This window comes from Gracilinanus agilis, chromosome 1 (assembly GCF_016433145.1).
Source record: "Gracilinanus agilis isolate LMUSP501 chromosome 1, AgileGrace, whole genome shotgun sequence".
Classification (NCBI taxonomy): domain Eukaryota; kingdom Metazoa; phylum Chordata; class Mammalia; order Didelphimorphia; family Didelphidae; genus Gracilinanus; species Gracilinanus agilis.
Window position 1 is genome coordinate 347,515,694 of NC_058130.1, and position 27,415 is coordinate 347,543,108.

At 38.1% G+C, this 27,415-nt stretch overlaps 1 protein-coding gene across 1 annotated transcript in view; it reads right to left on the bottom strand.

Annotated features, from left to right (window-relative positions):
• The window catches only part of PIK3R1 (phosphoinositide-3-kinase regulatory subunit 1), an 85,922-nt gene extending 74,701 nt beyond the window's left edge, over window positions 1-11,221 (bottom strand). The window contains exon 1 of the mRNA XM_044663375.1: window positions 10,790-11,221. Within this exon, the coding sequence (XP_044519310.1) occupies window positions 10,790-11,141 (352 nt within the window). The 5' untranslated portion in view covers window positions 11,142-11,221. The remainder of the gene's footprint in view (window positions 1-10,789) is intronic.
• Between the last annotated feature and the right edge of the window lie 16,194 nt (window positions 11,222-27,415).

Sequence of the window (27,415 nt, forward strand, 5' to 3'; positions counted from 1 at the left end):
GTGAAGGGAAAAGTAGGGGTATGAAGCATGTAAACAGGTTAAAAATGAATATTAATAAATGTTAAAAATGAAAAAAAAAAGACTACTGGAGCTTTTACCTCTGTGTTGATGTTGTAGGAACTCAAATCAACAAAATGAAAAATCCTTTAAATCAAAGGTCCTACACTGAGCTCAGTGAACTTTTTTTTTTTAACCCTTTCATTCTATACTAGAATCTCAATACTAAGTATAAGTTTCAAGGCAGAAGAACAATAAAACGTGAGGCAGTTGGGGTTAAGTGACTTGCCCAGTGCCTAGTCCACACAGCTAGGAAATGTCTCAGGCCACATTTGAACCCAGGACTTCCCATTTCTAGTTCTGGCTCTCTCTAGCCACTGAGTCACCCAGCAGCCCTAACAGTGAATTTTAAAAAAAAAAAAAAAAGTTGCTAATATTTCAACATAATTGGTTTCTTTTGTAATCTTTATATGTTTTATTTTGCCCATTTCAAAATATCATTCAGGGAAAGGGTCGATGTATACACCAGATTAACTGCCAAAGGGGCAATGAAACACAAAGAAGGTTAAGAAGCCCCTCTTTGAATTGTGAAGCATACATATTCAAACACAGATTCTGGCTCAAATAGATATATCAGAAGAAACAAGTCAAATGATCAAAAAGCTTCACCTTGAAAAGATCTTTTTTCAAAACCTAAAAGGTTTCTCACAATACAAAACAAGTGAATCCAAGTGCAAAATTAAAATTTTACTAGCCTATAAATATGCAAGATCGATTTCACTTCAAATATTTCCAAAGAATTCTTAGAACATGTTTTAAAGATAATCTGGTTTAGTATTCTATGGAATGTGGGGAAGAGAAAAATCACCCTCTGTAAGATACTTAATACTCACAAACCATAAAAAGGGACAACTATAGTAAAATTTTCCCCTAATTATTATTAAGAAATGAGTAAAGAGGCAGCACAGTGGATAGTGCCTCAGGTCTGGAGTCAGGTATTGAGTTCAAATCCATTCTCAGACAGTTCCTATCTGTGACCCTGGGCAAGTCACTTACCAAATTTGCATAGCCCTTGTCCTTCTATCCTAGAATTATCACTAGGGGGAACAAAAAGGGGGGGGGGGGGGAACCTCACCAATTGAACCTTGACAAGGATGTTAATCATTCTTCCACTAATTATCTTTCCAAGTCAATATAAGCTCATAAGACTACTACTCCCTTTCCTTTTTCTCCTCTATCTACTGAAAAGATTTTGTTCTTCCATCATTTTCTATCATATCTAACCCTTTATAACTCCATTTTCAGTTTTCTTAGCAAAGATACTGGAGTCATTTGCCATTTCCTTCTCCAGCTCACTTAACAGAGGAGGAAACTGAGGCAAACGGGGTAAAGTGACTTGCCCTGAGTCTGAGATCGGATTTGAACTCAGGTGGTTCCTGACTTCAGGCCCAGTTCTCTATCCATTATGCCAACTAGCTGCCCATTAGAAAAGATAAAATAGTTCAATTAAAACTTTTTGGTATAAACTGGTTAAAATTATTCATTTAATCAACCAGAAAACTGCAAGGAGGACTCGAATGGGTGAGAGCTGAATGTAAACTCTTCCATGTCTGATAACTGTTTTAACACATCATTAACTTGCAATGCTCATTGGACATCCACTGTCATGCTTCTGTGTCTTTTGGTTTTTTCCCAAAATGTCAATGGCTCCACTTTATGCTGAGTACATCTGTGAGACATTTATTTTATTTCCCACTAGACTACAAAGGGCAAAATTTCCATTTTACCCCCAGGGAGCAGGGCCCAGAATGCTAGTACTCTTTTTGGTCAGCCTGACTCTAGATATTCTTCAAAGCTCTTTGTCTTCAAATGCCAACTATAGTAACAAGGCAGACTTTCCCACAAAATGAGTAAAGGATCAGTGACAGAACAGGCAATCAAAATTCTATGACAGAAGTTCACAGCCTTTTAAGGGGAGTTGGGTTGTTCAGTCATTTCAGTTGTCTCTGACTCTGTGACCCCATTTGGGGTTTTCTTGCCAAAGATGCTAGAGTGCTTTGCCAATTCCTTCTCTAACTCCTTTTAATAAATGAAGAACTGAGGCAAATAGGGTCAAGTGACTTCCCCAGAGTCACACAATATTAAGGGTCTGAGGCTGGATTTGAACTCGGGAAGATGAGACACCTAGCTGTCCTCTAAGAGGAAATATTTACTCAAAAAAAATTCAACAGGATGAACTTAAGTCCGAAGGCAAAGACAATAAAGATCTAAAAAACAGTGAATTAATACTTTTCATGCTATTCCCCAAAATGCTAAAGGAATCTGGATAGGAGTTGGGAAAACTGGATTTGGAAGGAAAGAAAAGAGAATGTATAAAGCTAGACATTTTTTAAATAAGGCAAATCACTTTCAAAAAAGTAAACTATCAACTCGAGGAACAATAATCCGACGTGAGCATAGAGGTCACCAAAAGATGTGCAATTCTGATGTAAGGTCACACTTTTTTCTGTGACCTCCATAGAAAGCAGCCATTTAACATGCTTTATATCGCAGCCTACAATTTTCTAGACAGGATTTTGACAATCAATCATGGGACACTTCAAATAACCAAGCCCAAGAAAGCATTACAGTAAGACAAAAAAGAAATCACAAACAGAAGCCCCAAAGAAATCTACAACCAAGAAAGAATATCACAACTGAAAATAGAACCCATTATTGCTAGCAACTTCGGATCTCACTAAACTACTGACGTTCACCCTAATCAGATTCAATTCAAAGGGAGGAGAGAACAAAATGTTTGTGAACCTGTGTAGAGAACATGTTTCTGAGCTGATAAGATACCTTTAAACTGGCATCTCCCAAGTTATGACATGAATCAATGCTCTCACAGCTTATCTCCGCATTGACTCATTGATGCATGCTCACACATACATGTGTATACATATACACATGTATATACATATATATACACATATATATATATATACATACACAAACACATATACATACACACAGAGCTAAAGAGTCTAGTCAACAATAGTGAATTTAAAGCAAAGATCTCCAAGCACTTGAAAAACATTCCATCACACAATATCCCCTTGAGGGAATACTGAAAGCTCAATTATATAAGCGGGATAATAAACTTTCATTTCTCCTCAACCTTCCCCCATCAACTCATTTCCTCCTTTGGGAGAGGAAATGTAGACCCATTATCTATAGAATGTAGGTTTGTGTATATGTTAAGGGAATGGAATGCCATTGTCTAACAAAACAAAATCTCCAGAACCAAGACCTTTCAATGTCTGAAATCCCTGAAGAACAGGAATTCTATCAAAGTGAAGGAAAATATTTAGAGGTAGAAGCCTATAAAAACGTATTTTAATTGACAGATATAGCTTATTTAAATAGCTAATCAAAACTAATGCAGTGAAAACATATAAGGATGAAAAATTAAGGCATCAGTATTTTCAGTTTACATTAAAATGTATTTCTCCTTACTCTCTACATACATATCCTTGAAACTATTTTGCACTTTATATGATCCTACTCCTAACTCAAGTTCGTTTTCTCCTTAGCACTATGGTCATTAGAGACATTAATGAGCAACCATGATCTGCTTCATCTTGTAGTTGGGTTGTTGAATTGTTTACAGTCATTTCTGTTCGTGATCTCATTTGGGTTTTCTTGGCAGATACTGGAGTGGTTTTCCATTAGCATCTCCAGCTTACTTTACAGATGAAGAAACTGAGGCAGTTAAGTAACTTGTCCAGGGTCACAGAGCTACTAAGTACCTGAGGCCAGATTTAACTTTGGAAGATGCATCTTCCTATCTCTAGGCCTAGTGGTCTATCCATCTGTTAAGTCATCTAGATAGATACTTTATCTAAAAACTATTTATCCAAACCTGGCAGCAAATCTATAGTTTTTTGTTTTTTGCTTTTGAAGGTAAAATCTTAGTAACAAAGAAAAATAATTAAGGGGCAGCTAGGCAGCACAGTGGATAGAGCACCAGGCATGCAGTTAGGAGGACCTAGGTTCAAATCTGGCCTCTGGTCTCAGACACTTCCCGTTATGGAAGGTAAAGGTTTTATAGACATAAAATTCAATCACCTCATTTTACAAATAAGGAAACTAAGGCAAAGCTGTGTGTGTGTGTGTGTGTGTGTGTGTGTGTGTGTGTGTGTGTGTGTACACACACACACCGATTTAAGTGACCTGCCCAGTCACAGAGCTAGTGAGTTGGGATTTTATTCATATCTTCCGGGCTCTTTAAGTTCTCTACTGTGTCTCACTGCCTCTAAGATCATGCTGTGGGGTACTGAAAAGTAAAAGCTCTTGTAAGCCATAACAATCTAATAGAAACATAGATGGGTGTTCACAATGGGGATGATTAATTAGCTCAGATGACCCAACAACTGCATTAAAATATAAAGAGCTAAACTGTGAAGGATGTTCTCATCTTGTCTACCTACCTGGGGAGGCTTGAAACAAGAAAAAAGACTTAAAATTAGAGCAGGCATGATTCTGGTTGGCCAAAGGTCTGGTTGGATTCTGTCCAGGACTCTAATCAAATAGCAGAATGAAATATAAAGATATCACCAAATGAGAGGGCTGGCAGGGACCCAAAAGGTCATGTAGCCTAACCCACATCTGACCAATAATCCCTTCTACAACATCCCCAAGCAATCAACCATCTTTCACATAATGCTGTCCAAGGAGGAGAAATCTATTACCTACAGAAGGAGGCTATTGCACTTTGGAGATAGTTCTAATTGTGGGAAAGATTGATTTCTCTAACATGGGGCTTAAAGCTTCCCCTCTCCCCTGCAAAGCCAATCTACTTCTTTTAGTTCTGGTCCTTCTTCCTAGAGCCAAGCTGAACAGAGTTAACCTCTTCCATGACAGCCCAGTCTTCTGGTCTCCCAAGTCCCATCCCAAAGTTCCCCCAACCAATCCTCTGCATGTCTGTCTTGTTGCTCTACTCTTATCACTACTCTGGTCGGGACACTCACACCAACTTGACTATTTCCTTCCTTACATGGAGAGCCCAGAACTGAAAGCAGTATTTCATGTCTGGCCTGACCAGGGCAGAGAAGAACAGGACTTTTACTTCCCACACAATACCCTTCTTAAAACAGCCCAGCTGTTTTGGCTTCCACGTTCTACTGGGGAGTCATGTTTGGCTTCCAGGCTAATAACCCACCTCCAACACACATCCTTTTTAAAGGAACCATGAAATAAGAGATGCATATATAGAATAACGATGGAAAAGATAAGTGTGGTTTATCCAAGTGAAGCAATTCTGCTACTATCAGAAAGGAAAAAGAAAATGCAACCTTCTATTTGTAAAATGACAGGGTTGGAATAAATGTCCTGAGGTCCCTTCTCACTCTGTATCTCTGATCTTGTAGTCAGTAGTCACAGGATCTAATTCTGACTCAAGGGAGAGGTATTACAAAGAAGTTGTGATGTCTCCATCCCTCTGGAGAACTTGTAAAAGGAAAGATAACCATCATTCAGAAGAGACATTCACCTCATCAAAGGTAAAAGTCCCTTACAGCCCTATATTTTTATGAGCAGTTAAAAAAGACAAACTAAAGAGTCAAGTGAAAACTCTAAACAAAGAAATAAGTAATCACTAATCACTAATCCCAGAGGGCCAATTATATATGCTAGCCACCTTAAAATGTCAGAGAAAGGACTGACTCAAGGTACAGAATGAGACACTTTTTTTGAACATGGACAATGTGGAAAACTGCTTTGCTTGATTAAATCTGTATTATGAGGGCTATAATCCCCCTCCCCTGAATTAGACAAATTGTGAGTAAAGAGAAATAGCAAGAAATGCACCCCTCCCCACCTTGAAAATTTTTTTTAAATTTTTAAATTTTTTAAATTTTAAATTAAAAATTTTTTTAATTTTAAAAAGGGGAAAAGAGGGAAGATCATGGAAGCATTTTTTTAACCAACTACACAAGAAGGCAGAAGGAAACACAAACAGCTCTCAAAGTTAATTACTAAAGTTATTATATACTTGAAGAACTGCACATATTTTTTTTTGTTTTACTTTGCATATGGAAATGCCCACTTTAGTGTTCAAAATAAACTTTTTTAGATAGCATAAAAAAGTGCCTTCTTTAGAAAAAGTTTTTAAAAATTCTAGAAGCAGTCACTGAGAGGACAACTACTGCCAACTTTACAGATCAACTGACAATAAGGTGGCTTCTGATTGGTTTTATCTAATTTTATTCATATATTTCATCTGAAAGATTAAAAAAAAAAAAAGCTAGGTCAACTGAAGTTTCCCTAATCACAAAAAAGAACAGGAGAAGGGATAAAAAGTTTTAAATTAATGGTGAAGTTCTCAACTATCTGTGACAAGGAAAGGGGTGAAAAAGGAAAGGAGAAAAGATGATGTCTTTCCTCATCCCTCCCCTATTCATTCCTGTCAAGTACTGCTGCATGCAGGTCAGTAGATGCTTACCATAACACATACTCCATTCACTGGTTAAGTGGTAGAGGGAAAGTAATATCAGATGAAGCCTATTTCCCACCAGCATAAGTACTTTTTTCAGATAATCCCCTGAGTACTTATTACTGGGGAGGAGCTAACAATGTTTAAGGAAGGCCTGGGTTTTAGGGCTTCAAATCCTCAAAAAAGGAACACAGTGGTAACTACTGAAAGGGAATGAATGATTATTAGGGACTGAAAAATAAAAACGGATTTGAAGGGGAAAAGTGGGCTATTTATTATATTATTATAATCTCACACATCACATACTAAATGTGTGCCCAATTACAAAGGTTAACAGTCAGAATGCTATCCCTGCTTTAAAACACAATACTCCCTTAGTTCCATGCATTTTCAGAACAGACTTATATCCAAACAATGTCTGGTTTCTTCTTTTGAATAGGATTCTAGCCAGAATTTAACACTTTTAAAAAAATGACTATGCTCTAGAGTAAAACACATTCACAATTACCAAGAAGTTCAAATCATAGTTTTCTCTTTTTACTTTTATAAACCATTAACTCTTTCTCTTGTATGACAACAGATCTTAAAGGATCCTCAGTCAAGAAATAAATAAAAGTTTTATTTATACATATGGTCCTTGCCTTCAATGTCTTCACATCCCAGACCTACATTCCACCTTCTTCAAGGACCCAGGCCAGTCATCTCTTCATTGCTCACCACACCATAATTCCAAAGTCTCCATTATGCCCAGACCACTAGGTACCTTCCTCTCTCCCTTTTCCTTTTCAACTATCTAATGTGTCTTCCCCCATTAGAATGTAAATTGCAAAGGTAGGAACTACCATTCTTTTTGCTTGTATTCCCAGCCCTAACATAGTGTTGATAAACTGACTCAATGGGGTATTCAGTTAAAACTGAATACATATGGTCACAAGTGAATACTCTTTTTTGGGGGGGAAGCAAAGGGGGGACCAAAAAGAGACCTGAATGCTGAAAAACAATTACCATGTTACAATTAACTAAAAAAGGACATTTACCCTCCCTAACTTTCAGTTTAGCACTTTGATATCTTTTCAAGCAGAATACATATATTTAGCCCAAAGGAAGCCAACTAGTTTATTAGTAATTGCTAACATACATAAAATTCATCCCTATTGGCCCATTTTCCATAATAATCTGCTTGTCACTAAGGCTAACTATTGAATGATCATCTTACTAAACTGAAACTACTTTAAAATTGAAAACATGAGGCTCGATATTTCTAGGAAAGTAAATGTGGAACTCCACCCACTTTCTTCCCAATCTTTTACATGTGCATCTCAATTTCTCTTTCATGTAAATTCTCTCTCTGATGTTGTATGCCCATCACTCAAAAACAGCTTTCTATATCTTGAAATTATATTTTAAAAGCCATTAAAAAATCTTAATCAGCACTATATACATGCAGTCAAATAATAAAGCAAAATTTTAATATGTGAAAAGTCATTTAATCAGGAAAGACTTGCTTCTATTCCATTAGTGTATTTTGATGGGCAGCTAAGTAGTAAAGCTGATAGAGCACTGGGCCTGAAATCAGAAAGACTCATCTCCCCAAATTCAAATCTGGCCTCAGACATTTCCTAGGTGTGTCATCCTGAGCAAGTCACTTAACAACCCAGTTGACCTCAGTTTTTGTTGTTTTTTTTTTAAACCCTTAACTTTGGTCTTAAAATCAATACTATACATTGGTTCCAAGGCACAAGAGTGATAAGGGCTAGGCAAAGGGGAAGTCAAGTGGCTTGCCCAGGGTCACACAGCTAGGAAGTGTCTGAGGCCATATTTGAATCCAGGACCTCCTATCTCTGGGCCTAGCTCTCAATCCACTGAGCCCCTTCCTCCCACCCCCTCAGTTTTTAATGAGAAGGAAATGGCAAAGCACTCCAGTATCTTTGCCAAGCAAGCTCCAAATGGAGTCCTAAAGAGTTGTGCACAACTGAAAAACAAACAATAGCAATGAAAAACTATATTGATACTTGAGGCCAGCTGTAAATAAAAATTAATCAATAGTATTTTTTTTTGATGACTACTGGAATGACAACAATCTATCTAAATATAAATTTTTCATCAGTAGCTCCCTCTAACCCAATTCTACCCCACCTTTCAAAAATAAGGCTGTGTGGGCAGCTGGGTAGCTCAGTGGAGTGAGAGTCAGGCCTAGAGACAGGAGGTCCTAGGTTCAAACCCGGCCTCCGCCACTTCCCAGCTGTGTGACCTTGGGCAAGTCACTTGACCCCCTTTGCCCACCCTTACCAATCTTCCACCTATGAGACAATACACCGAAGTACAAGGGTTTAAAAAAAATGTAAAAAAAAAATAAGGCTGTGTATACTAAGGATCACTGGCTCCCTTTTCTTTTTTTAATATTCCTGTTGAAAACAATTCTACTTAATTTCTTAAGATAAGACTCCAAATAAATAGTTTGCACAATACTCACACAAAAACTCATAAATTCCTTTAGACAGACACAGTGAAATTATGCAAATCATTTTTGAATAGTGGCTGAGTTCAATATTTTATTGCTAAATCATTGCTTTATGATTTACATGTCAACAGAAATGAGCTCTGTGGTAAGACTTACAGTGGTGGGTATTATTTGAATTTAATTGTATAAATTTACAATGTTTAAGGAAGCAGTATTTTCTTTGGGGAAGAAAATTATAACTTCTGGCATGCCTTCGCAAATTTATTAAACATTCAGCAAATTCCTTTCACTCATAATTATTTTTTTTAATTTCCTGTTTTATCATTCCTGATTACTAAGATAACTTGGTTAAAATCCGGTTTTTAATCCTCCTCTACTTCCAGTTTCTGCCTCAATTCATTCAGTGACAGAATAATTATTAGAGGCAGTCTGGTCCACCATTAGCAACATCAGAACCTCTTCCAGAAGTCATTGTGACATCATGTACAATGCAAGTCGTTATGCAACTTAGGCGAACACAATTTCCTTTTAATCAAAGAATTTTTTTAAAAAATACAATGCACAAAAAATTATCTTGAGATATTCTGGCAAGGCGCGAATTAATTCTACAATGTTTGCCTAAGGGGAAGGCTCTTTCCTATGTGAGGCAGCAAAAAAAAAAATGTATAAATGTATATATAAAACTTAAACCACAAGACTGGCAAGGCAGGAGTTGTAAGCCTACTTTGGTTTAGTAAAAAGCCTAGTGACAATCAACCTCCTAAAGAGTCAAAATGGCTTCAGTCATAATTTCTTTTAAAGTACAATTTTTTCCCTACACATCAACCAACTAGAAAATATGTATTAATGCTATGAAAGATATACTGCATTTAAAGAAAATAAAGCCTCCACATTTATATTAACTACAGGACTGTGTTTCAGCCAATGTTACTGGACAGGAAACCAAAAGGTAGATCGAGTTATAAAAACAACGGTTTCTTCTGTACTGGATTCCGTGGTCATTTTATGACTCTCTACATTTTCCCATACAAATATTCTAATGATAAATATGAGTAACTTTTAAACAGACTCCTGCCTCTCCAAGATTCCTTCAGTCAAATGTAAATTTTACAATAAGAATTGCCTTCCCCTTGATATGGTAGAAATGTTATGGAGGTTTTAATTTATATTGTATACTTTTTTTTTACAAGTTGTTTCCCATTAGAAAGTGAGTTCCTTGAGGGTAGAAATATCATGGTTTCACTTTTCTTTGTGCCTAGCACAAACTAAGGAGTTAATAAATGTTTGATGATTGACTAAGAATGCTTTTAATGTTTCCTCTGGAGAGTAGCAATCACTACATTCTACTGTGGCAATATAGAAAAGTTTTAAATATAAAATGTTTAAAACACATTCACATTACTAAGTAACATTTCATAAAATATTCCTAGGCTTGTAATGGGTGACACAGTGGATAGTGCCAGGCCTGGAATCAGGATGACTCATCTTCCTGAGTTCAAATTTTTTGACACAAATGTGACCCTCAGATACTTAGTAGCTGTGTGGGTACACCACTTAATCCTTCTGGCCTCAGTTTCCTCATCTTGTCAAATGAGCTAAAGAAGAACAATGGCAAACCACTCCAGTATCTTAGTCAAGAAAACCCCCAAAGGGGTCATAAAGCATTGGGACAGGATTTAAACAACTAAACAACAAAAGGTTTATAATAATGATGATCACAGTTCTCATATAAGATTATTAGATAAAGAAATTATGGGAATGAAACAACACATAATGCCTAGATTTAATGATCATGCTACAAATTTAAGAATTATCTTTAACAGAGAATGTCAGCAAAAGTATATGTCAATACTGACCTTGTTGTTCATTATCTGTTTCCAGTTTTGAAGAGCCTGGAGCTACAGGAAGAGGTCGGGGTGGCCGAGGTTTTGGGGTAGGAGGTGAAATTCTTTTTCTTCCAATATATTCTACATAAGTTCCTGGAAAGTCACCTCTTTCTCCCGTTGTTTCATTATAGCCATTTAACCAACCAATTTCATCAGGCTTTGCTTCTTCCCCATCACTGAATCCAAGTGCTACTAAGGACCCTTTATTTACAGTTAATATGTCCCCCACATGCAAGTCAATATCTTCTTCCCGTTCTTTTTTATACTCATACAAGGCTCTATACTGGTATCCTTCAGCACTCATTTTTGCCAACGTGACCATTCAAAGACGGAGTTTTGTTATATTATCTTTATATAAGAAGAGCCTGGGCAGAATGTGTTAAAACACCTAAAGTAATTTCAGAAAAAGATAAAATTGGATTCTTTAAAGATTTAAAAAGAAAGGTGATCTGCAATTCTACTGCCCATGTGTCCTCCATCAATGGTGCGGCAGGAGTCCGTGCTGCTCCCTCCCTTCGGATGGCTCCTTTTCTCAATTATCTGGACTCCAAAGGCTTAGTTGAGTTTCACAGTCAAATGCCATCCATTGTGATCTTCTTGCCACTGATGGTCCATCTGTCTTAAGAGCTTACAAATGCACCTTGCATACATGTTTTACCTAGTAAAGGAAAAAGAGAAAGTCAGTAACTTCAAACATCTTTCTTGGCATTTGAAATTTCAATATAATGTACACAAACTCTGGCATTTCTGAAGCTTAGTTTATCTTTTTGTAAAGAGATTAAAGCTTACAGTTTTAATTAAAAAGTCACAAAAAATAGGGAAAAGTTTTTATATTTTTTATATTTTATATTCAGCATATACATATATATTGGAATGAACATTATTAAATACATATATATATACAATTCATGTTCAATATATAGCCTTATATATTGAATAATATTTATATTGAATCAACCATTTTTTTTTTAGATTTTTTTTTTATTTTAAACCCTTTAACTTCTGTGTATTGACTTATAGGTGGAAGAGTGGTAAGGGTAGGCAATGGGGGTCAAGTGACCTGCCCAGGGTCACACAGCTAGGAAGTGTCTGAGGCCGGATTTGAACCTAGGACCTCCCGTCTCTAGGCCTGGCTCTCAATCCACTGAGCTACCCAGCTGCCCCCTCAACCACATTTTTTAAAATCACCTTTCTGCTATTGAGTCATGTGCTGAGCATATAAAACAAAACAAAACAAAAATGAAACACTGCTCTCTCTTGAGAAGCTTAGATTCTTTTAGGGAGAAGGCTTCTACATGTATAAGGATATACAAAATAAATACAAATAAATACCTAAAGGTTGGGGGGGAGGGGCACTAACAGCCAGGAATGTCAGACAAGATTTCAAGTAAAAAGTGTCAAGTAAGCTGAGCAAGAAAAATAGAACTGAAATGACTGAACAACAATAACAAGCTGAGCCCTGAAGAAAACTAGGAATTCTAGAAAACAGAGAGGTGAAGAAAGAATGTGTTCCAAGCAGGGAGACTGGAGATGAGCATGATATGACAACTTTTTGATAAACCACTTTCTTAAGTGTACTGGTCTAAAAACATATTTTTAAAAATTTTAGTACACAATCATTTAAAATTCTGATCTTTTGTAAAAAAAAAAAAATCTAATTACAAACTAAATGTTTACATGCTGACATTTCAGACTGTTTTCAACTTTCCATGGTAAAACCTTTTTTGACCCTTTCCAAAAATAGCTGTGATTTAAAAAAAAAAAAAAAAACACTAAATGGAAATCCAAGCAATTATCAGATTATATGGGGGTGAGAAAACTCCTTTATCCAATATCTATTCAAAAAGCAACTTTGTTTTTAACAAAACCAGAATTTGAACTTGCCATTCATGGCAGGAAAAAGCATAAATAAACTAACAAATGGCATTTTTTTAAACCAAACTTCAGAGTTTCACCATAATGGAGGAACAGAATTCATAAAAATGCCCACATCTAAGTGGGAGAATTTTTTTTCCCCATCAGAAGGCCAAAAGCCACTGGAGGGAGTCCCTGCCCAGCCATAAACTGCCATAAGCACAGAAATTAGAAGTGCAGCATACAAAGGAGAATCCATTTTGCACAAAATGCATATATCTCAGTTCCAGACTGGGTACTCTCTAGGTCCTGCCCCACAGTCCTGAAACTCTTAAGACTGGTCAGAATCCTCTATATCTAGCTCCACTTAAGCCTCCTTCCCCTCACCCCCACCCCCATCTCCCTCTACCCCTTTTTCCACCTCCAGCTTGGAGGATTGTAAAAAAAAGCCTCAACATCATTGCCACAAAGTACAAAATTCATTGCCCTATTGCTTTTATTCACTATCCCTTACTACCCAAGACCAAAATAGTCCCCCTGGCTACTGCGTCATTAATATATATTGTCTCCCATTCTTAAATCATAAGCTTTTGAGGACAAGGATTATTTTATAATTTCTATTTTTATCTCCAGCATCTAGCACATTACTTAATATTTTTAATTAAGAAAAATAAGTCTTTTATCTTACATTTATCTTTTTTTTTTACAAAGAAGCAAGTATGAATAACTTCTTTACCTAGGAGAAACTTAAGAAACTCATGTTGGGGATCCTGGCACTTCTGACTTCAGTTTCAACAGGTCTTCTAAGTATTCTGTCATCTGCGAAATGTGGGCTTTTTATATACTAAGAAACCTACTTAAAGACTACATAATATGCCAGATATATCATAATTATTTTTAGGCTTATAATCAGTGCCAAAGTTGTACCCTAGTTTAGGTCTTCAACCACCAGATGGAGATATTAGTAGATCTCAAAGTCATTTGTAGTAGATATACCAACTGCTTCCTGTCCTTTATGTCTCATGTCCAAAATTCAATTTTTATTAAGCACCACACACAAAGTACTGGGGATACAAAGATGAATCAAGACATAGGACCTGCTTCTATAACAAGCTTTCAGTAAATCTAATAGGTATATTAAAACAAGCATAACTCTAATAGTAGGTAAAATGCAATTAATATTAAAAAAGAAGCCCAAAGTCCTGAGAAATCTGAGGAAGATATCACTTTCAACTAGGGAAAGTTTTATCATGGAAGTGTATGTGAATAAAGGAATATTAAGAGGCAGGGATGAAGAAGGGAATCCATTCTGGACTCAAAGATGGAAGGACAAAATAGAAATAGAGACAAAAATATAGTATAGTTAAACTAATGTGGAATGTAAGACAAATAATGTAAAATAAGAATGGAAAAGTTAACTGGAACTAAATTGTGGTGAGTTTTGAATGCCACTCTGATTCAACCCAATATAATCTGACAAGTGTTTAGTAAGTATGCAAAACCAAAGTTCTTCCTCTCAAGAAGCATACATTTCAGGATAATAAATTATTTCCCTAACTTAAATAAAGGAGGGGAGGGTAGCCAGCTAACTGTCTTCCTCCCTTCTTCCCAAATCTCACATCCACAGATATACATTAAAACCCCTCAGACATTCTATATTTAGGAGCCCCCTCCCCCACTGACAAAACCAGTGCTTCAATGGAATGAAATGTGACCCAATATCACATTAGTAGAGGATAATGTGTTTTTTTAATTACTTCAATATCAAGTTTTTCAAACCTATATATCATGCTGAAAGCCACATACAGGCTAGGTCCATAGACTCTGAATGAAGAAATGTCTAGTAAATTCAAAGATCAAGGACCAGGAGTTAACCAGAGTCCAGGACCTGAAGGTGGTATCGAAGAACTTCAGGATGGAAGAAGACCCAAGAGAGATCATTTCAGTAAATATTAATTCATTCCCTATAGATTTCCATGCCTGTGCTAAGTATTGTGAGTGATTTAACATTTGCAGATGAAGGGCCAAGATGCCTGACACCTTTCTACTCTAAAGGATCTCTCCTTTGCATGGGCAAGTCTCAATCCATTCATGCCTTCTCATGCCCTGCATCTGTGTCCATATATGAATATATTATGATGCTGTCAACATAGGAAGCTCCTTATACAAAAATTCTATTAGATAAATCCTAGGTAGTTGATGGAGTCACCTAGAAGATTAAGATACTCATTAAGACTCACACTAGTAAGCAGTTTAGAAAAGCAGGGTTTGAACAAACAGGTCTTCCTGACTCTATATCCCACATTCCACCCAGTCCTCATTTTGTCTGTTGTTCAAGTATTCCCACAAACCCTTCCTCTTAAAGGGTCTACCACCAAGCTGGGGACCTTCCGCGGCATTGTAAGCAGCATAAATGATGCATGTGGGGGGTCCATCTGTTATCTCTTGCTCTTATTGTATCCTATTTCCTTTTCCAGCCATAGATTTCTTAGATGAGATCTTTTGATTGCAAGTCATTGTGGATAGTAATAGCAGTTCCCCTTTATATAACACTCCAAGACTTGCAAAGGGGACTTTTTTTTTTTTTTTTTTTGGTACTCCACACCCCCAAGGAACAGATTTCAGAGAACCAGTAAACTGGATGGGGGGGGAAAGTTACATCTTATTTTATATAACGGGTTTCCTTTATGATCCTATGTATTTTAAGCTTTTAAAAACATAACCCTGAGAAAGGATTCCACTGACTGCCCCAGACTTCCCAAGATATCTTTGACACAAAAAAAGTTAAGAATCCTGCCCTAATGCTCTGATGCTAAGAAATCCATGGAGGAGGCTTTGGGAGAGTCTGCCCCAAAGACCTCCTTTTTCTCCTGTTATTCCTACTCCCAAGGGGCCCCAGGGAACTACACTTGACTTGTTTGGCAGCCCAAGCCAGTTCTACAAGAGTGGCCCCAACCTCACCCCATCAACTGCTTCAGTATGTAGACTCCCAGGACAAGGGTCCTTCAGTTTAAAAATCCCAGTGCCTGTAACTGCTTTGGGAAGATAGCAAAAGGAATGGGGATTAGGAGTGAGTCCTACGACACTAAATGCTAAAATTTACTATTGGTATGTAGTAAAGAAACTAAATTAGTTAATAAGAAAAGATTAGATAACTTTTTAACTCCTGGAAGTCTGGTGACCCTTTCCCTGCCTCTGTTCAAACATCTCTATTTTGGACTTTTTAAGTCAGAAGCACTGGGTTCAAACTTCATCTCTGATACCAACCAGATAATACAATGCTGGGCAACTTATTTCCCTTCTTCTAGTATCCTCATCTGGAAAAATCAAGATTATCTCTGAACAATATACTGGATACTGTGAAGCTCAAATGAGATACTGTATGTAAAGTGTCTTGCAACCTTTAAAGCAGTGCACAGATTCTGTTGTTGCTTAGTTGATTAATCATGTCTGACCCTTTGTAATCTCATTTGGGGTTTTCTTGGCAAAGATATTGGAGTAGTTTGCCCTTTCCTTCTCCAGCTCACTTTACACAGATGAGGGAAACTGAGAAGCAACTGACTTGCCCAGGGACATACAACTAGTAGCTGAGGCTAACCTTGAACTCAATTTTCTCCTAACTTGAGACCTAGAACTCTATCCACTGTACCAAAAGGCATATATCTAAGTATTAAAATTATTATTTCCTGTTGCCATTTCAGTTTCTCTACTATTATGTCAGGCCCATAAGTAATGAAGGAACTATTCCTCCCTCCAACTTAAGTACAAGGAATATTCAGGAATCCCAAGTCACAGACCTCAAATCATCATCTAAAGCACTGGAATACCTCTTCTTCCTCTTCACATTGCTCCTATTGGTATTCTAGCTGGTCCAATAGCCTTAAAAATGTGTTACTGCCAAGGAAAAAGACTTAAAGAGAATTTGGGGCCTAGAGAAGGGGGGTCCTGGGTTAAAATCTAGCCTCAGATATTTCCTAGCTGTATAACCTGAGCAAATCATTAAAACCCCCACTGCCTAGCCCTTATCATTCTTCTGCCTTGGAACCAATACATAGTCTAAGATGGAAGGTAAGGGTTTAAAAAAGAAGAAAAAAGAATTTGGGACCGAAGTTATACCTATTGGCAGGCTCCCAAGTCAGCAAGACAACACTCTCCCCAAATGAGAGATATGACCAAAATGAATAGTGAATGGATAAAATACAACTGTATACTCATAACTAAATTTGATCTTCCCAAGAGTTATTTTTCATAGACAACAAGCACTTATACCAATTTTTCTAAGTAAAGGAATTAAGAAGAGGGAAGTTTAGGCAACTGGCCTGGCCTCCAGCAGTTCCATAGGCATTAAGAGGTTAAGGCACAATAACAAAGTTAAGCCTTGTGAAGACTTGCAATGCCCTTTCTACCTACTGTAACTGTGTAGTAAAAAATTTCTATATTCAAATTTAATATTGAAAATTACTTTTCCAAGGTTTATACATTTCAAATTAAAAAGAACTTTTAGAGACCAGGCACTCCAAACTCCCCATTTCATAGATGAAATATTAGGAAAAAAAAGGGAAATTAAGTTACTTGCCCAAAATTGTATTAGTCATATAGGTCAACTCAAAAAATAATATAGATTACTCATTTGTACCTAAAGATCCCCCTGCAGGCCATGAACTGTCTTTCATTTACTTTGCTAAATTACTCCCAATTAACGGTTGTCTGGCTCAGGAATTTTGTAGACTACTCATGTCTTCTGATGCTTCTGAAATAGACAACCTATTCTGTTAGTATCAATTAGCTAAGATTTAGCCCCTTACAAATTATAACTGCAAAATTTGAAGACAAAAGACTTTTAGCCTGTATATTTTGTCCTATTAAAAACTATAAAGATCAAAAGGATTAGAGATTAATACCGTAAACAACTAAAAATCAACTTATTTTTAGTTAATTTTAATGTGTCAAAGTCCTGGTCCCCATTAGTCCACTTTTACCTCGTCTTTTAGACTAGACAGTTTTGGTAACATGCCACACCATTAGCTAGCAAATGTATATTATCTCAATATTAAAATTATGTGAAATTCTGGATTATAAAATGTTTTTATGTTCAAAAAGAAACAGAATTATAGGAGTACTTTAAAAGGTATTTAGCATACTCCTGTCCTGAGGTAATTGGCAAAGGACCAACTGTAACACTTCCATAGTTTCTCATTTAAGCCTCACAACAACCCTAAGAGAAGTAGGTACAACACATGTTATTTCTCATTGTTTATAGACAAGGAAACCGAGATTCAGAAAAAGGTTAAGTGAAAGGATAGAGATAGGTACAGCATGCAATTCCCTATATCATACTCTCTCTCCAACCAGTGTAAAAGAAAAAAATATTAAGAAAAAGTACAATTATACACACACGCACAAGCAATCATCAGTTTCTAAAGTAAAACTTAAAATCATTGATGAAAACATCAGATAGTTTCATATGTGGAATAAAAGGAGGCTACTAGATAAAATGAAACATTGATTCAAAGTCTCAAATTACAAACTTTGCATATTGATTAATAAACTAGAGATTTATCTAAATGCACAATAAATTGCATACATATATATGGACAGAATTCAGAACACAAGGCAAAGGAAGAGAAAACTTTCTGTCAGAAAAGGAGTGAACCAATAAAAAAAAAAGTGTTGCCCCTTTAAAATCAGTCTTTCAAAGTACAATTACCTTTAAAAAAAAAAAAAAAAAGACCTTTGCCTTCTGTATCAGTGTCTATTCCAAGACAGAAGAGAGTGGCAAAGGCTGTTTAAGTGCCCAGGGTCAGACAACTAGGAAATATCCAAGACCAAATTTGAATCCATGTCCTCTCAATTCTAGGCCTCTAAATCACTTTTTTTATAACATATAAATTATAGCCTTATAATTCATAAATTAGCATCTATAAAATGCTTAACAAATTTCAAAACTGTAATATGTATGCATACAGTCAATAAGCATTTACAGAGTGCCTACTTATATATATGTCAGGCACTATGCTAAGAGCCAGGGAATATAAAGAAAGGCTAAAAGACAGGCAGGCCCTGTTCTAAAGTTTACAATCTAAATAACGGTGGAGAAAACAGGTGAGAAACTGCGCACAAAGAAAATATACCCAAGCTAAACTGTAGATAATCAATAGAAGGAAGCCTCTATAAGCATTAAGGCAGAAATCAGGAAAGACTTCTCATAAAATAGATAATATTTTAGCTGAGACTTAAAGGAAGCAAGGAGGCAGAGATTAGAGAACATTCCAGCAGGCATGGGCAACACAGTGGAAAATGCCTGGGGTAACTAGTGTCTTGTTTGGGGAACATCAAGTAGGCTTTTGTCACTGTATCCCAGAATAGGGGAAGGAGAGGAGGTCAGGAAATAATGTAAGACTGGAAAGGTAGGAGTAAATCAGGTTGTGAAGGGCTTTGAATGCCAGAGGATTTTATATTTGATCCTAGAGGTGATAGGGAACACTGGGATTTACTGAATAGGAAGGGTGCCTTGGTTAGACTTGTGCATGAGGAAGATTAATTTTACTGCTGGGTTGTAGGATGGACTGTAACAAAACTTAAGATTAGAGAAGCAAGTCAGAAGGCTACTGCAAATAGTCCCCAGAGGAGATGAAGGCCTATTCCAGAGTGGAGAAAAGAAAAGGGAGTGTATACAAAAATGTTCCAATGGTAAAATCAATAGGGCTCAGAAAAATATTGGGTATTTGAGGGCGAGAAAGAATGAGGTGCCTGGATGATTGAAGGGATATTGTTGCCCTTCACATGGCAATATATAAATTTGGAAGGGGGAAGAGTTTGGTGGGGGAGAGGAGATAACGAATTTTAGTTCTAGATATGTGGCGTTTAAAATGTCTATGGGAGGGGCAGCTGGGTAGCTCAGTGGATTGAGAGCCAGGCCTAGAGAAGGGAGGTCCTGGGTTCAAATATGGCGTCAGACACGTCCCAGCTGTGTGACCCTGGGCAAGTCACTTGACCCCCATTGCCCACCCTTACCACTCTTCCACCAAGAAGCCAATACACAGAAGTTAAGGGTTTAAAAAAATAAAATAAAATAAAATAAAATAAAATAAATGTCTATGGGAAATCTAGCTTGAGAATTCCAATAAGCATTAAGATATGGATTGAGAAAAAATGCCATTAAGACATGATAATTAAGAAATCTTTAGTAACTTTGGAGAAAGCAAATTCAGTAGAAGTCTGACCATAGAAATTTTTAATAAGTGAGAGGAAAAGAAATGGGTGCATATAGAAGATAGCTATATAGAAGATAACCTTCTCAAGGATTTTAACCATGAAAAGTAAAAGAAATAGGATAACTAGTGAAGACAAATGAATTGATGGATGGTTTTTTGACAATGGACATGTTTGTAGGTAATGGGGAAGAAGCCAACAGACAAGAAGAAGGGGGTAAGGGATGATAAATAGGGCAATCTGCAGGAGAAGACAAGATGGAATGGGATCATTTGGGAAAGGGGCATGGCCACGGCCACCTCCTCCTCCAGACACAAGTGAAGAAGGACATAGTGGCATAGTAGGTCTGGTGACTGAGGAAGGGAGAAGAGAGTTCAATGAATGACCTCAATTTTTCCCAAAAAATAATAGGCATGACTCTCACAGTTGAGAGGATGGAAGGAGAGGCAGTAATGGGAAGTTTGAAAGGGTATAAAAAAAGTTCTGGAAAAGATGCTCTGACAGTGGGATAGTGAGTTAAATAAAAGAATGTAAAAGGATTGCCTTGCAGCAGTGGGTCTCAGGTTGGAGTTATACAACATAAATTTATTGTAATGGACTCAACATGGTTGCATGATTTTTCTCCAACTTCATTCAGCAATCTTGTGTGTAGGAGAAAAGTGGAAGGGATCCAAGGCTGAGTCTTGGCAGGGCAAAATCAGAGATAGGATAAGGAGGCAGGGGACTCAAAAGAGGAGAGTGCAGAGTTGAACTGGTTCACCATGGGGTCAAGATGGGGAAAGGATGAAAACTTGGCAAGATGGGGGTGGTAGTGGCCTAAAAAACTAAGGGGTCAAAAGATTAGAGGTTACAGGTTAGAAGAAGAAAATGGTTTCGGGCTACAAGGCAGAGGGAATGACAACAGATTGTGATCAGATAAGGGAATTTCAGACTGAATTAGAACGTTTCCAAACATAATTTAAAATAATTAAAATCAAAATCATCCAGTCAAAAACTTCATTGATGGATATTATTTGGATCTCAAATTTAATGACACAAAAAAAGTCATTATCTTTGCCATAAAACCATTCCCTCTTCTCAATTTCCTTATTTCTGTTGTAGGCATCACCTTCTTTCCACAGACACCTCACTGACAACCTAAGGGTGATTCTCAATTATCCAAATACTTGCCAAGTCTTTCCAATTCTACTTTTATAAACTCATTTCTGTTCCGTTCTCTACACTCACAGCCTTAGCTCAAAAGTCTTTGTCACCTCTTCTTTGTACTACAGGAAAAAATTTCTTCCTTGCTCTTGGGAATTCTTTCTATTCTTTCTCCTCACCCCAATCTCTCCTCCAAATAGCCCCAAAAATGATACTTTTCAAAGAATAGTAGGTCTGACAATGTTGCTCTCCTGCTCAATTAGCTCTGGTGGTACCAGATTTCCTCTTAAAACGACATAATTCCTTTGCTGAGTACTGAGTCACAAATGAGACTGAAGGTTACTCCTTCTCCTCAGGCTTATTACACATTATCTGACACTGTCTATATTCTAGCCCATTTGACCAATGTTCCCAACACATGCTCCTCCATCTGTCTGTGTTGTCCTCATTCCCTGAACGTACCTCCCTACCTCTTCCTCTTAGGATTCCTAGGTTCTTTCAAGGCTCCTATTGAATATCATCTCTTAAAAGGAGTTTTATCCACACTGCTGCCATCACCCCCTGAGTTGCTAGTATAGTCCCCTTAGAAATCACTTTGTATTTACTTTGTTTATATTTTGTATTTACTCAAGAAGTATGGTGCAAAGGATTTGGAATCAGAGGAATTGGCTTACTACCTTTACTACTTGGGCTAATCATTTAAACCTCCTTGGAGCTTAGTTCTTCATTTGTAAAAAGAGAGGGGTAGAACTACATCCCTTCTAGTTTTCAAAAGTAACATCTTATGATCTGTGTTTCTTATTTTCCTCTGCCAATGTAAGCCCCATAAGGGGAGCGACTGTTTTGCCCTTTGTCTTTGAATCTCTAGGACCTAGCATAGTGCCTTGACACACAGGAGACACTTACAAAAAGCTTTTTGAATGAATGAGCTAGCATTAGAACTCAGGCTTCCTAAATCCCAGATGAATGGTGTTTCCACTAACAGAGCAAAATCTGTAGCATTCAAGAAAACTTGATGGCATTAAAGGGGGTAAGTCAGGTCCACATTATCAATATAATGGCCAAATGATTTTTACAGTAGGATTCCAAGGCTTCCAAGCATTTTATTAATGTTATTACCCTATAAGCACTGCTCAGGACAACTTCATACAAGATATGCTTGTATATAAATTTCTTTCCTAGAGCCGAGTTCCTACTAAATATTGAGCTAATAATTACAAAGTACTTTCCAAAGGACAGCTAGGTGTCTCAGTGGACAGAACCCCAAGCAGTCAGGGAGTCAGGAGGGCCTGGATTCAAATGTGACTGAGACACTTCCTAACTGATGCTGGACTAGTCACTTAACCCCATTAGCCTAGCCCTTGCCCTTCTTTCTTAAAGTTGTCACTAAGACAAAAAGTAAAGGTTTATTAAAACAACCACCACACCATCACCACCACCACCACCACCACCACCACCATCTTGGAATATAGTATAATTAATTATTACTCTTCATTTTAGGTCTCACTAAATTTAGTAAATGTAGGTATGAGTTGGACCCAGGTCTTGGGAATCCAATACCACCCTCTTTTCACTGTTAACACAATGCCTCTTATCTCAATACAATGAGAAATCTAATTGAAAAAGGCCAAATTCACAATACTGAGAAATCAACTGAATTATCTCAAATTTAGAAAAATGAGCTTGAAAAACCTGAGTGCAAATATACCATACTGGGCATAAAATGAATTACTACAGTATTGGGAATGGGTGGAAGTAGAATAAGTGATATATTAAGACAAGATCCCAACCCTTCAGGAAATGTACAGTCTAGCTAGCCAAACAAGCGAAATGATTAGTGAATAATATGACACAATATGTAATTATATGTTAATCTGTGTACCCAGGCTTAATAAATGTCTACTAATTAACTGTGCAGCTAGCCTGATAAGAGATTCAGAGTGAAAGAAATGGTCTCCATTTGTCAAGTATGCACAATTTAGTAGTTATATTGTTAAAGCCTGGGATTGGTGGAAGAGATCTAACTTTTGCAATTTGTGATTACAGTGCCAGTCCAAGTCTATAGAGCACAGAGAAAAAGACATGGTTCTTCCATATAGCAAAGTCTGGTTGATCAGTTATAAGAGACAGAGTATTTTAGATCTTGGCACCTAATTAGTTGCTTCCATGTATTCTATTCAAAGATTTGCCCCCATCTCAATTTCTCTTAAGTATGATAACCCTCCTCCCTCCCGAGGAATCCCAAAACGATGATTCAAATTAAAATTTCTATGATATGGGATTTGGCTCACCAGGTAGCACTTTCCACCAGAACCTGAAAAGATAATATGGGAAAGCCAAAGGCAGTAGATATGAGGAGTTGAGGGTCAAAGCATTAGATCCACACCCATAGGGCTCTGTCCTTCTCACAAGGTCACGACAGTGACCCAAAGGCACACTAAGATGCCATCACCATTCAACCTGGGAGCAAAGGCAGCTGCCTACTCATATTATAGCCCTAATTCCTGCCAATCACCTCACTTCTGTATCACTGGAGTCCACGGAAGAAAGCAAAGAGAAAAGAGGGTGAGGCAAGTCACCTGAGTTTTATTAATTTACAACTCCCACTGAAGGAATTTCCACTCACTTTTCAACCATGACCTCTGTGACAAAAAAATGACAGCTGACATAACTTGTGGGGTCATTATTAACTTGAAACTCATCTTCATTGTATGTAAACCATGAGAATATATTTTAACCAAAATGCTTACAAAATATAACTGGCAAAAGGTACTCTGAGGTAGGTATTGTAAGTTGTGTGTACATGGTTTTTGTTTTTAAAAAAAAAAAAGCCACACTTCACCAAGTTAAGATTTCTTTTAAATCTAACATGTCAAACAAACTAAAGCACATTTCTTAGAATATGATTTCTATCATCATATTATTTGAGTTAATGTAGATTAATTGCCTCCAATTTCCTTCATTTTTAAGTAGGCAAACACTCAAATTGTATCTGAAGAGCAGGACAGGAATAAAAAGAACTGTGACAAGTGGCCCAAATAGTAAACCTGATTTACAATTTAGATTTGGTTGAAGAGATTATAGAATTTCTTGTTATATGAGGAGGGGGACACTTCATTACCACTATCTCTTCTTTTTATATTTTAGTAGCAAATTTGTATACTCTTGAAAAATTGATTGGGCAAATAAATGGGAGAACAAGGAATCTTATGAGTAAGTATCCAAACTCAAAAGACTTCCTTCTACACAAGCAATAGAGATCATTAATAATGGTCTTAATAATAACAACAGTAATACAACACAGCCATTTCTCACCTACTTACCTCAAATCTAACTTCTTTATAGTCTGCTCAGTACCTCCTCATTTAAATTATTTAAAGAAAAAAGTCTAAAGCTCAAATAAAATGAATTTGTTTTACTCTCTGCTGCAATTTCATCTGTCATACTCTTCAAAAATTTCCTGAACCCCATGAAAAATGATAATTAGTAGCTCACCAATGTGAAAATGGCTATAGGCAATTATGTTGTTTTTTTTTTAAAGAAAAAAATATTTTAAATATTGACTTGTGATAATTAAGTAGGCATTACCCAGTAAGCCTCAACTATCAAAAGCTCACCACAAACAAAGCTTGAACAGCTCTCACCTTTTCATGCTTCCTTCTCCCAAAAGGCAAAGTCCTCAGCTCTAAAACAAGACTAAATGAAATGTTCTCTAAAACCTGCCAGGAGCAATCAAGAGATGTATTATCTGACTTACTACATACTACTTCTGCTTCCTAAACAAAAACCAACAATTTATGCTTCTCAAGTATCTTGCACCAACCTAGTTTAGACAAAAAATATAATTTTTTTAAAACCTCAAGTCATTCCAACAATGGGCAACTAAATCTTTTGTCACTAACTCCAGCTGTGAAAAGATACAATGATATCAATATAGGAAACAACAGATGCTTGTGTGTATAAACCACAATTTTGCAACTCAAGAGCAGGCCCAATGTCAAGATAATAAAATTAAAACCTGTAGCCATTTTAAAACAAGTATTAATCCGTCCCCTGGTGTATAGTCTCCTTCATTTAGTCAAGAGAAAGAATTAACAAATCCCTATGGAAAAAAGCTGTGTCTCCCTCTGGAATCTACCACTGTCTGGCAAATAAAAGCAACCAAGGGGCCAGCAATGGAATTAATTCAACACTTCTGCAAGATAGCCCCTTCCAGTCTAGTCTGTCTTTTGAGGTAAGACCCTAAATTCTACTCTCAATTACCCATGTCTAAAAGGATCACACCATCTCATTGCAATCCTCTGGGGGAAAAGATAATGTTTAAAATTTTGCTCTTTCGAGAGTAAATGCTTGCTTCCAGAAGTTAGCTAACTTAGGTTTCTAGGAGTACTATCTGCATGTTTATAAGCTACTAACTCCATATCCTCTTTTTCCAAAAAAGTGATCTGTCAATAACAGTGACTGACACACAGTAGGTACCATATAAATGTTTGCTGATGGATTGAAATGGGCTTTTAATTGTCAAAAATTAACACAAAGAAACCACTCATCATAATTTACAGAGCATGTTTTTGTCTCAGATAGAGATGCAGAATTAATTTCCTTACTGTTTTTTTTAAGCTTTCTGAAACATAATGCACCTTAAGACCAAATACTGATTTTCCACGGAAAAGTTCAAGTCGGCAAGCCTTTGTGTTTGTAGCTTTTAACAGCTAAAAAGCTTACATAAGCCACAGAGAAATAACATTCTTCCACTTCACACAAAATCCAAGGCTTGTCCTTACCCATGCGTAGTTCTCATTGAAAGCTAAAAGCCCCAGCAATCCACGCTTGAAATGACAACCTTACACTTCATTCAAAACCTAAGGGCTCTCTTGCTCCATTTGCAGTTCTCGGCTGAAAACCCTTTAACACTTTTAAAACCCCAGAAAAGAGCAAACTCAAAATTAGTCACTCACAACACCGTTGCAGAGTGCCCCAGAGGATCTAACGGTGGTCAGGAGATCTTTCCAAGGGAGGACAAGCACAGTTACAATAAAGTATTTTGCCCAAATCTAGTTCACACGGTTCTGCTTTTAACATTGACGGCCATTCGACTTATTCCCTTGTATTTCATGCCTGAACGCTGCTTGCAGAAGTGCTGGTTTTTTGTTGTTTTTTTTAAGCGGTGGATTGGTGGGGGTGGGGGTGTTACAATGAGGGAAGTAGAGCAATTGTTTAAAAATTTGCAATTAATTATTTTCTGCAGCTAGAGAAATCGACTGACGCTTCCCAAAAACACTACAGTTTGCTTTGTACATCCTCACTTTTCTTCCCCACCCCGTCTCCATGTTGCTGGGCAGGCCTTGCAGTCTAGCACCGGGTTTTAAACGTTTGGGTGTCTGTCTGGGCGAATCCAAAAGGACTCCGACCCCCCAACCCCAGTCTTTCAATGTGCATTCAACAATCTGCCCAGGGCCAAACAATGCAAGCCCGGTAGGGGTTCTGGGGCGCCCAGACCCGCAACACTTCCCCCCACCCCGGAAGAGGAGGGCGTCAAACTGCGGAGGCAGGAGCCAGGAGGGGCTCGCTGGTTAGACCACCACTTGCCAGTCCTCCACCCCCCGGGGCGAGGGGGCAGTTCCCCAGGGAGGGCGCCTTCTTCCCGCTTGCGCCCAGAAATCAGCAGCAGCAACAGCCGCCGCCGCGAGATTCATTGAAATGCCTACAAGACTGGGGGGCCCAGAAGCCGAAACAAGTCTCGTGGATTTAGGGAAAGTGTGGACCCCCGCAGCCACTCCCCACCCCGGAAAGGCTCCCTGGGGTGCGGAGAAATCCGAAGAAGGGGAAAGGAGAGACCCTACACACACACGCCCGACGGCGCGCACGGAAGCAGAGCGCAGACCAGAGAGCGAAGGGGCAGCACACGCGCCTCGCGGGCCAGGACGGAACCAGGTTTCGGAGCAGGGACGCCGGCACAGCTCCACTACAGTCGTGCCTGAGCTTTGGGAGAAGAGGTTGGTGGTGACAGGAAGGTAGCAGGGGCTGCGCGCACACGCCCCGAGCCCAGCCCGCGAGCTCCCTACCTTCCCCGCAGCTTGGCTCCGCAGCTCACGCGGCCTTCGCGCTCCCGCAGGCACTCCCGGGACGGATGCGCGGGCCGTAACCTCGCCGCTTCTGCCGCCGCCTCTGCCTCGCTGCCCTTCTCCGCGTCGTCGTCGTCCTCCTCCTCCTTCTCCTCCCGCCGCCGCCACTCTCCAGTTGCCCTACTCGCAGCCCACAGCTTCCTCCAACTCAGCTCCAGCCGCCGCCGGCGCCTCCTCTGCACCGGAGCTCCCCGTAGCCCAGCGCTGGCCACGCCCCCAGCCCGGCCCCCGGCTCTCACCTCCCCCTCGCCGTCTCCCAACC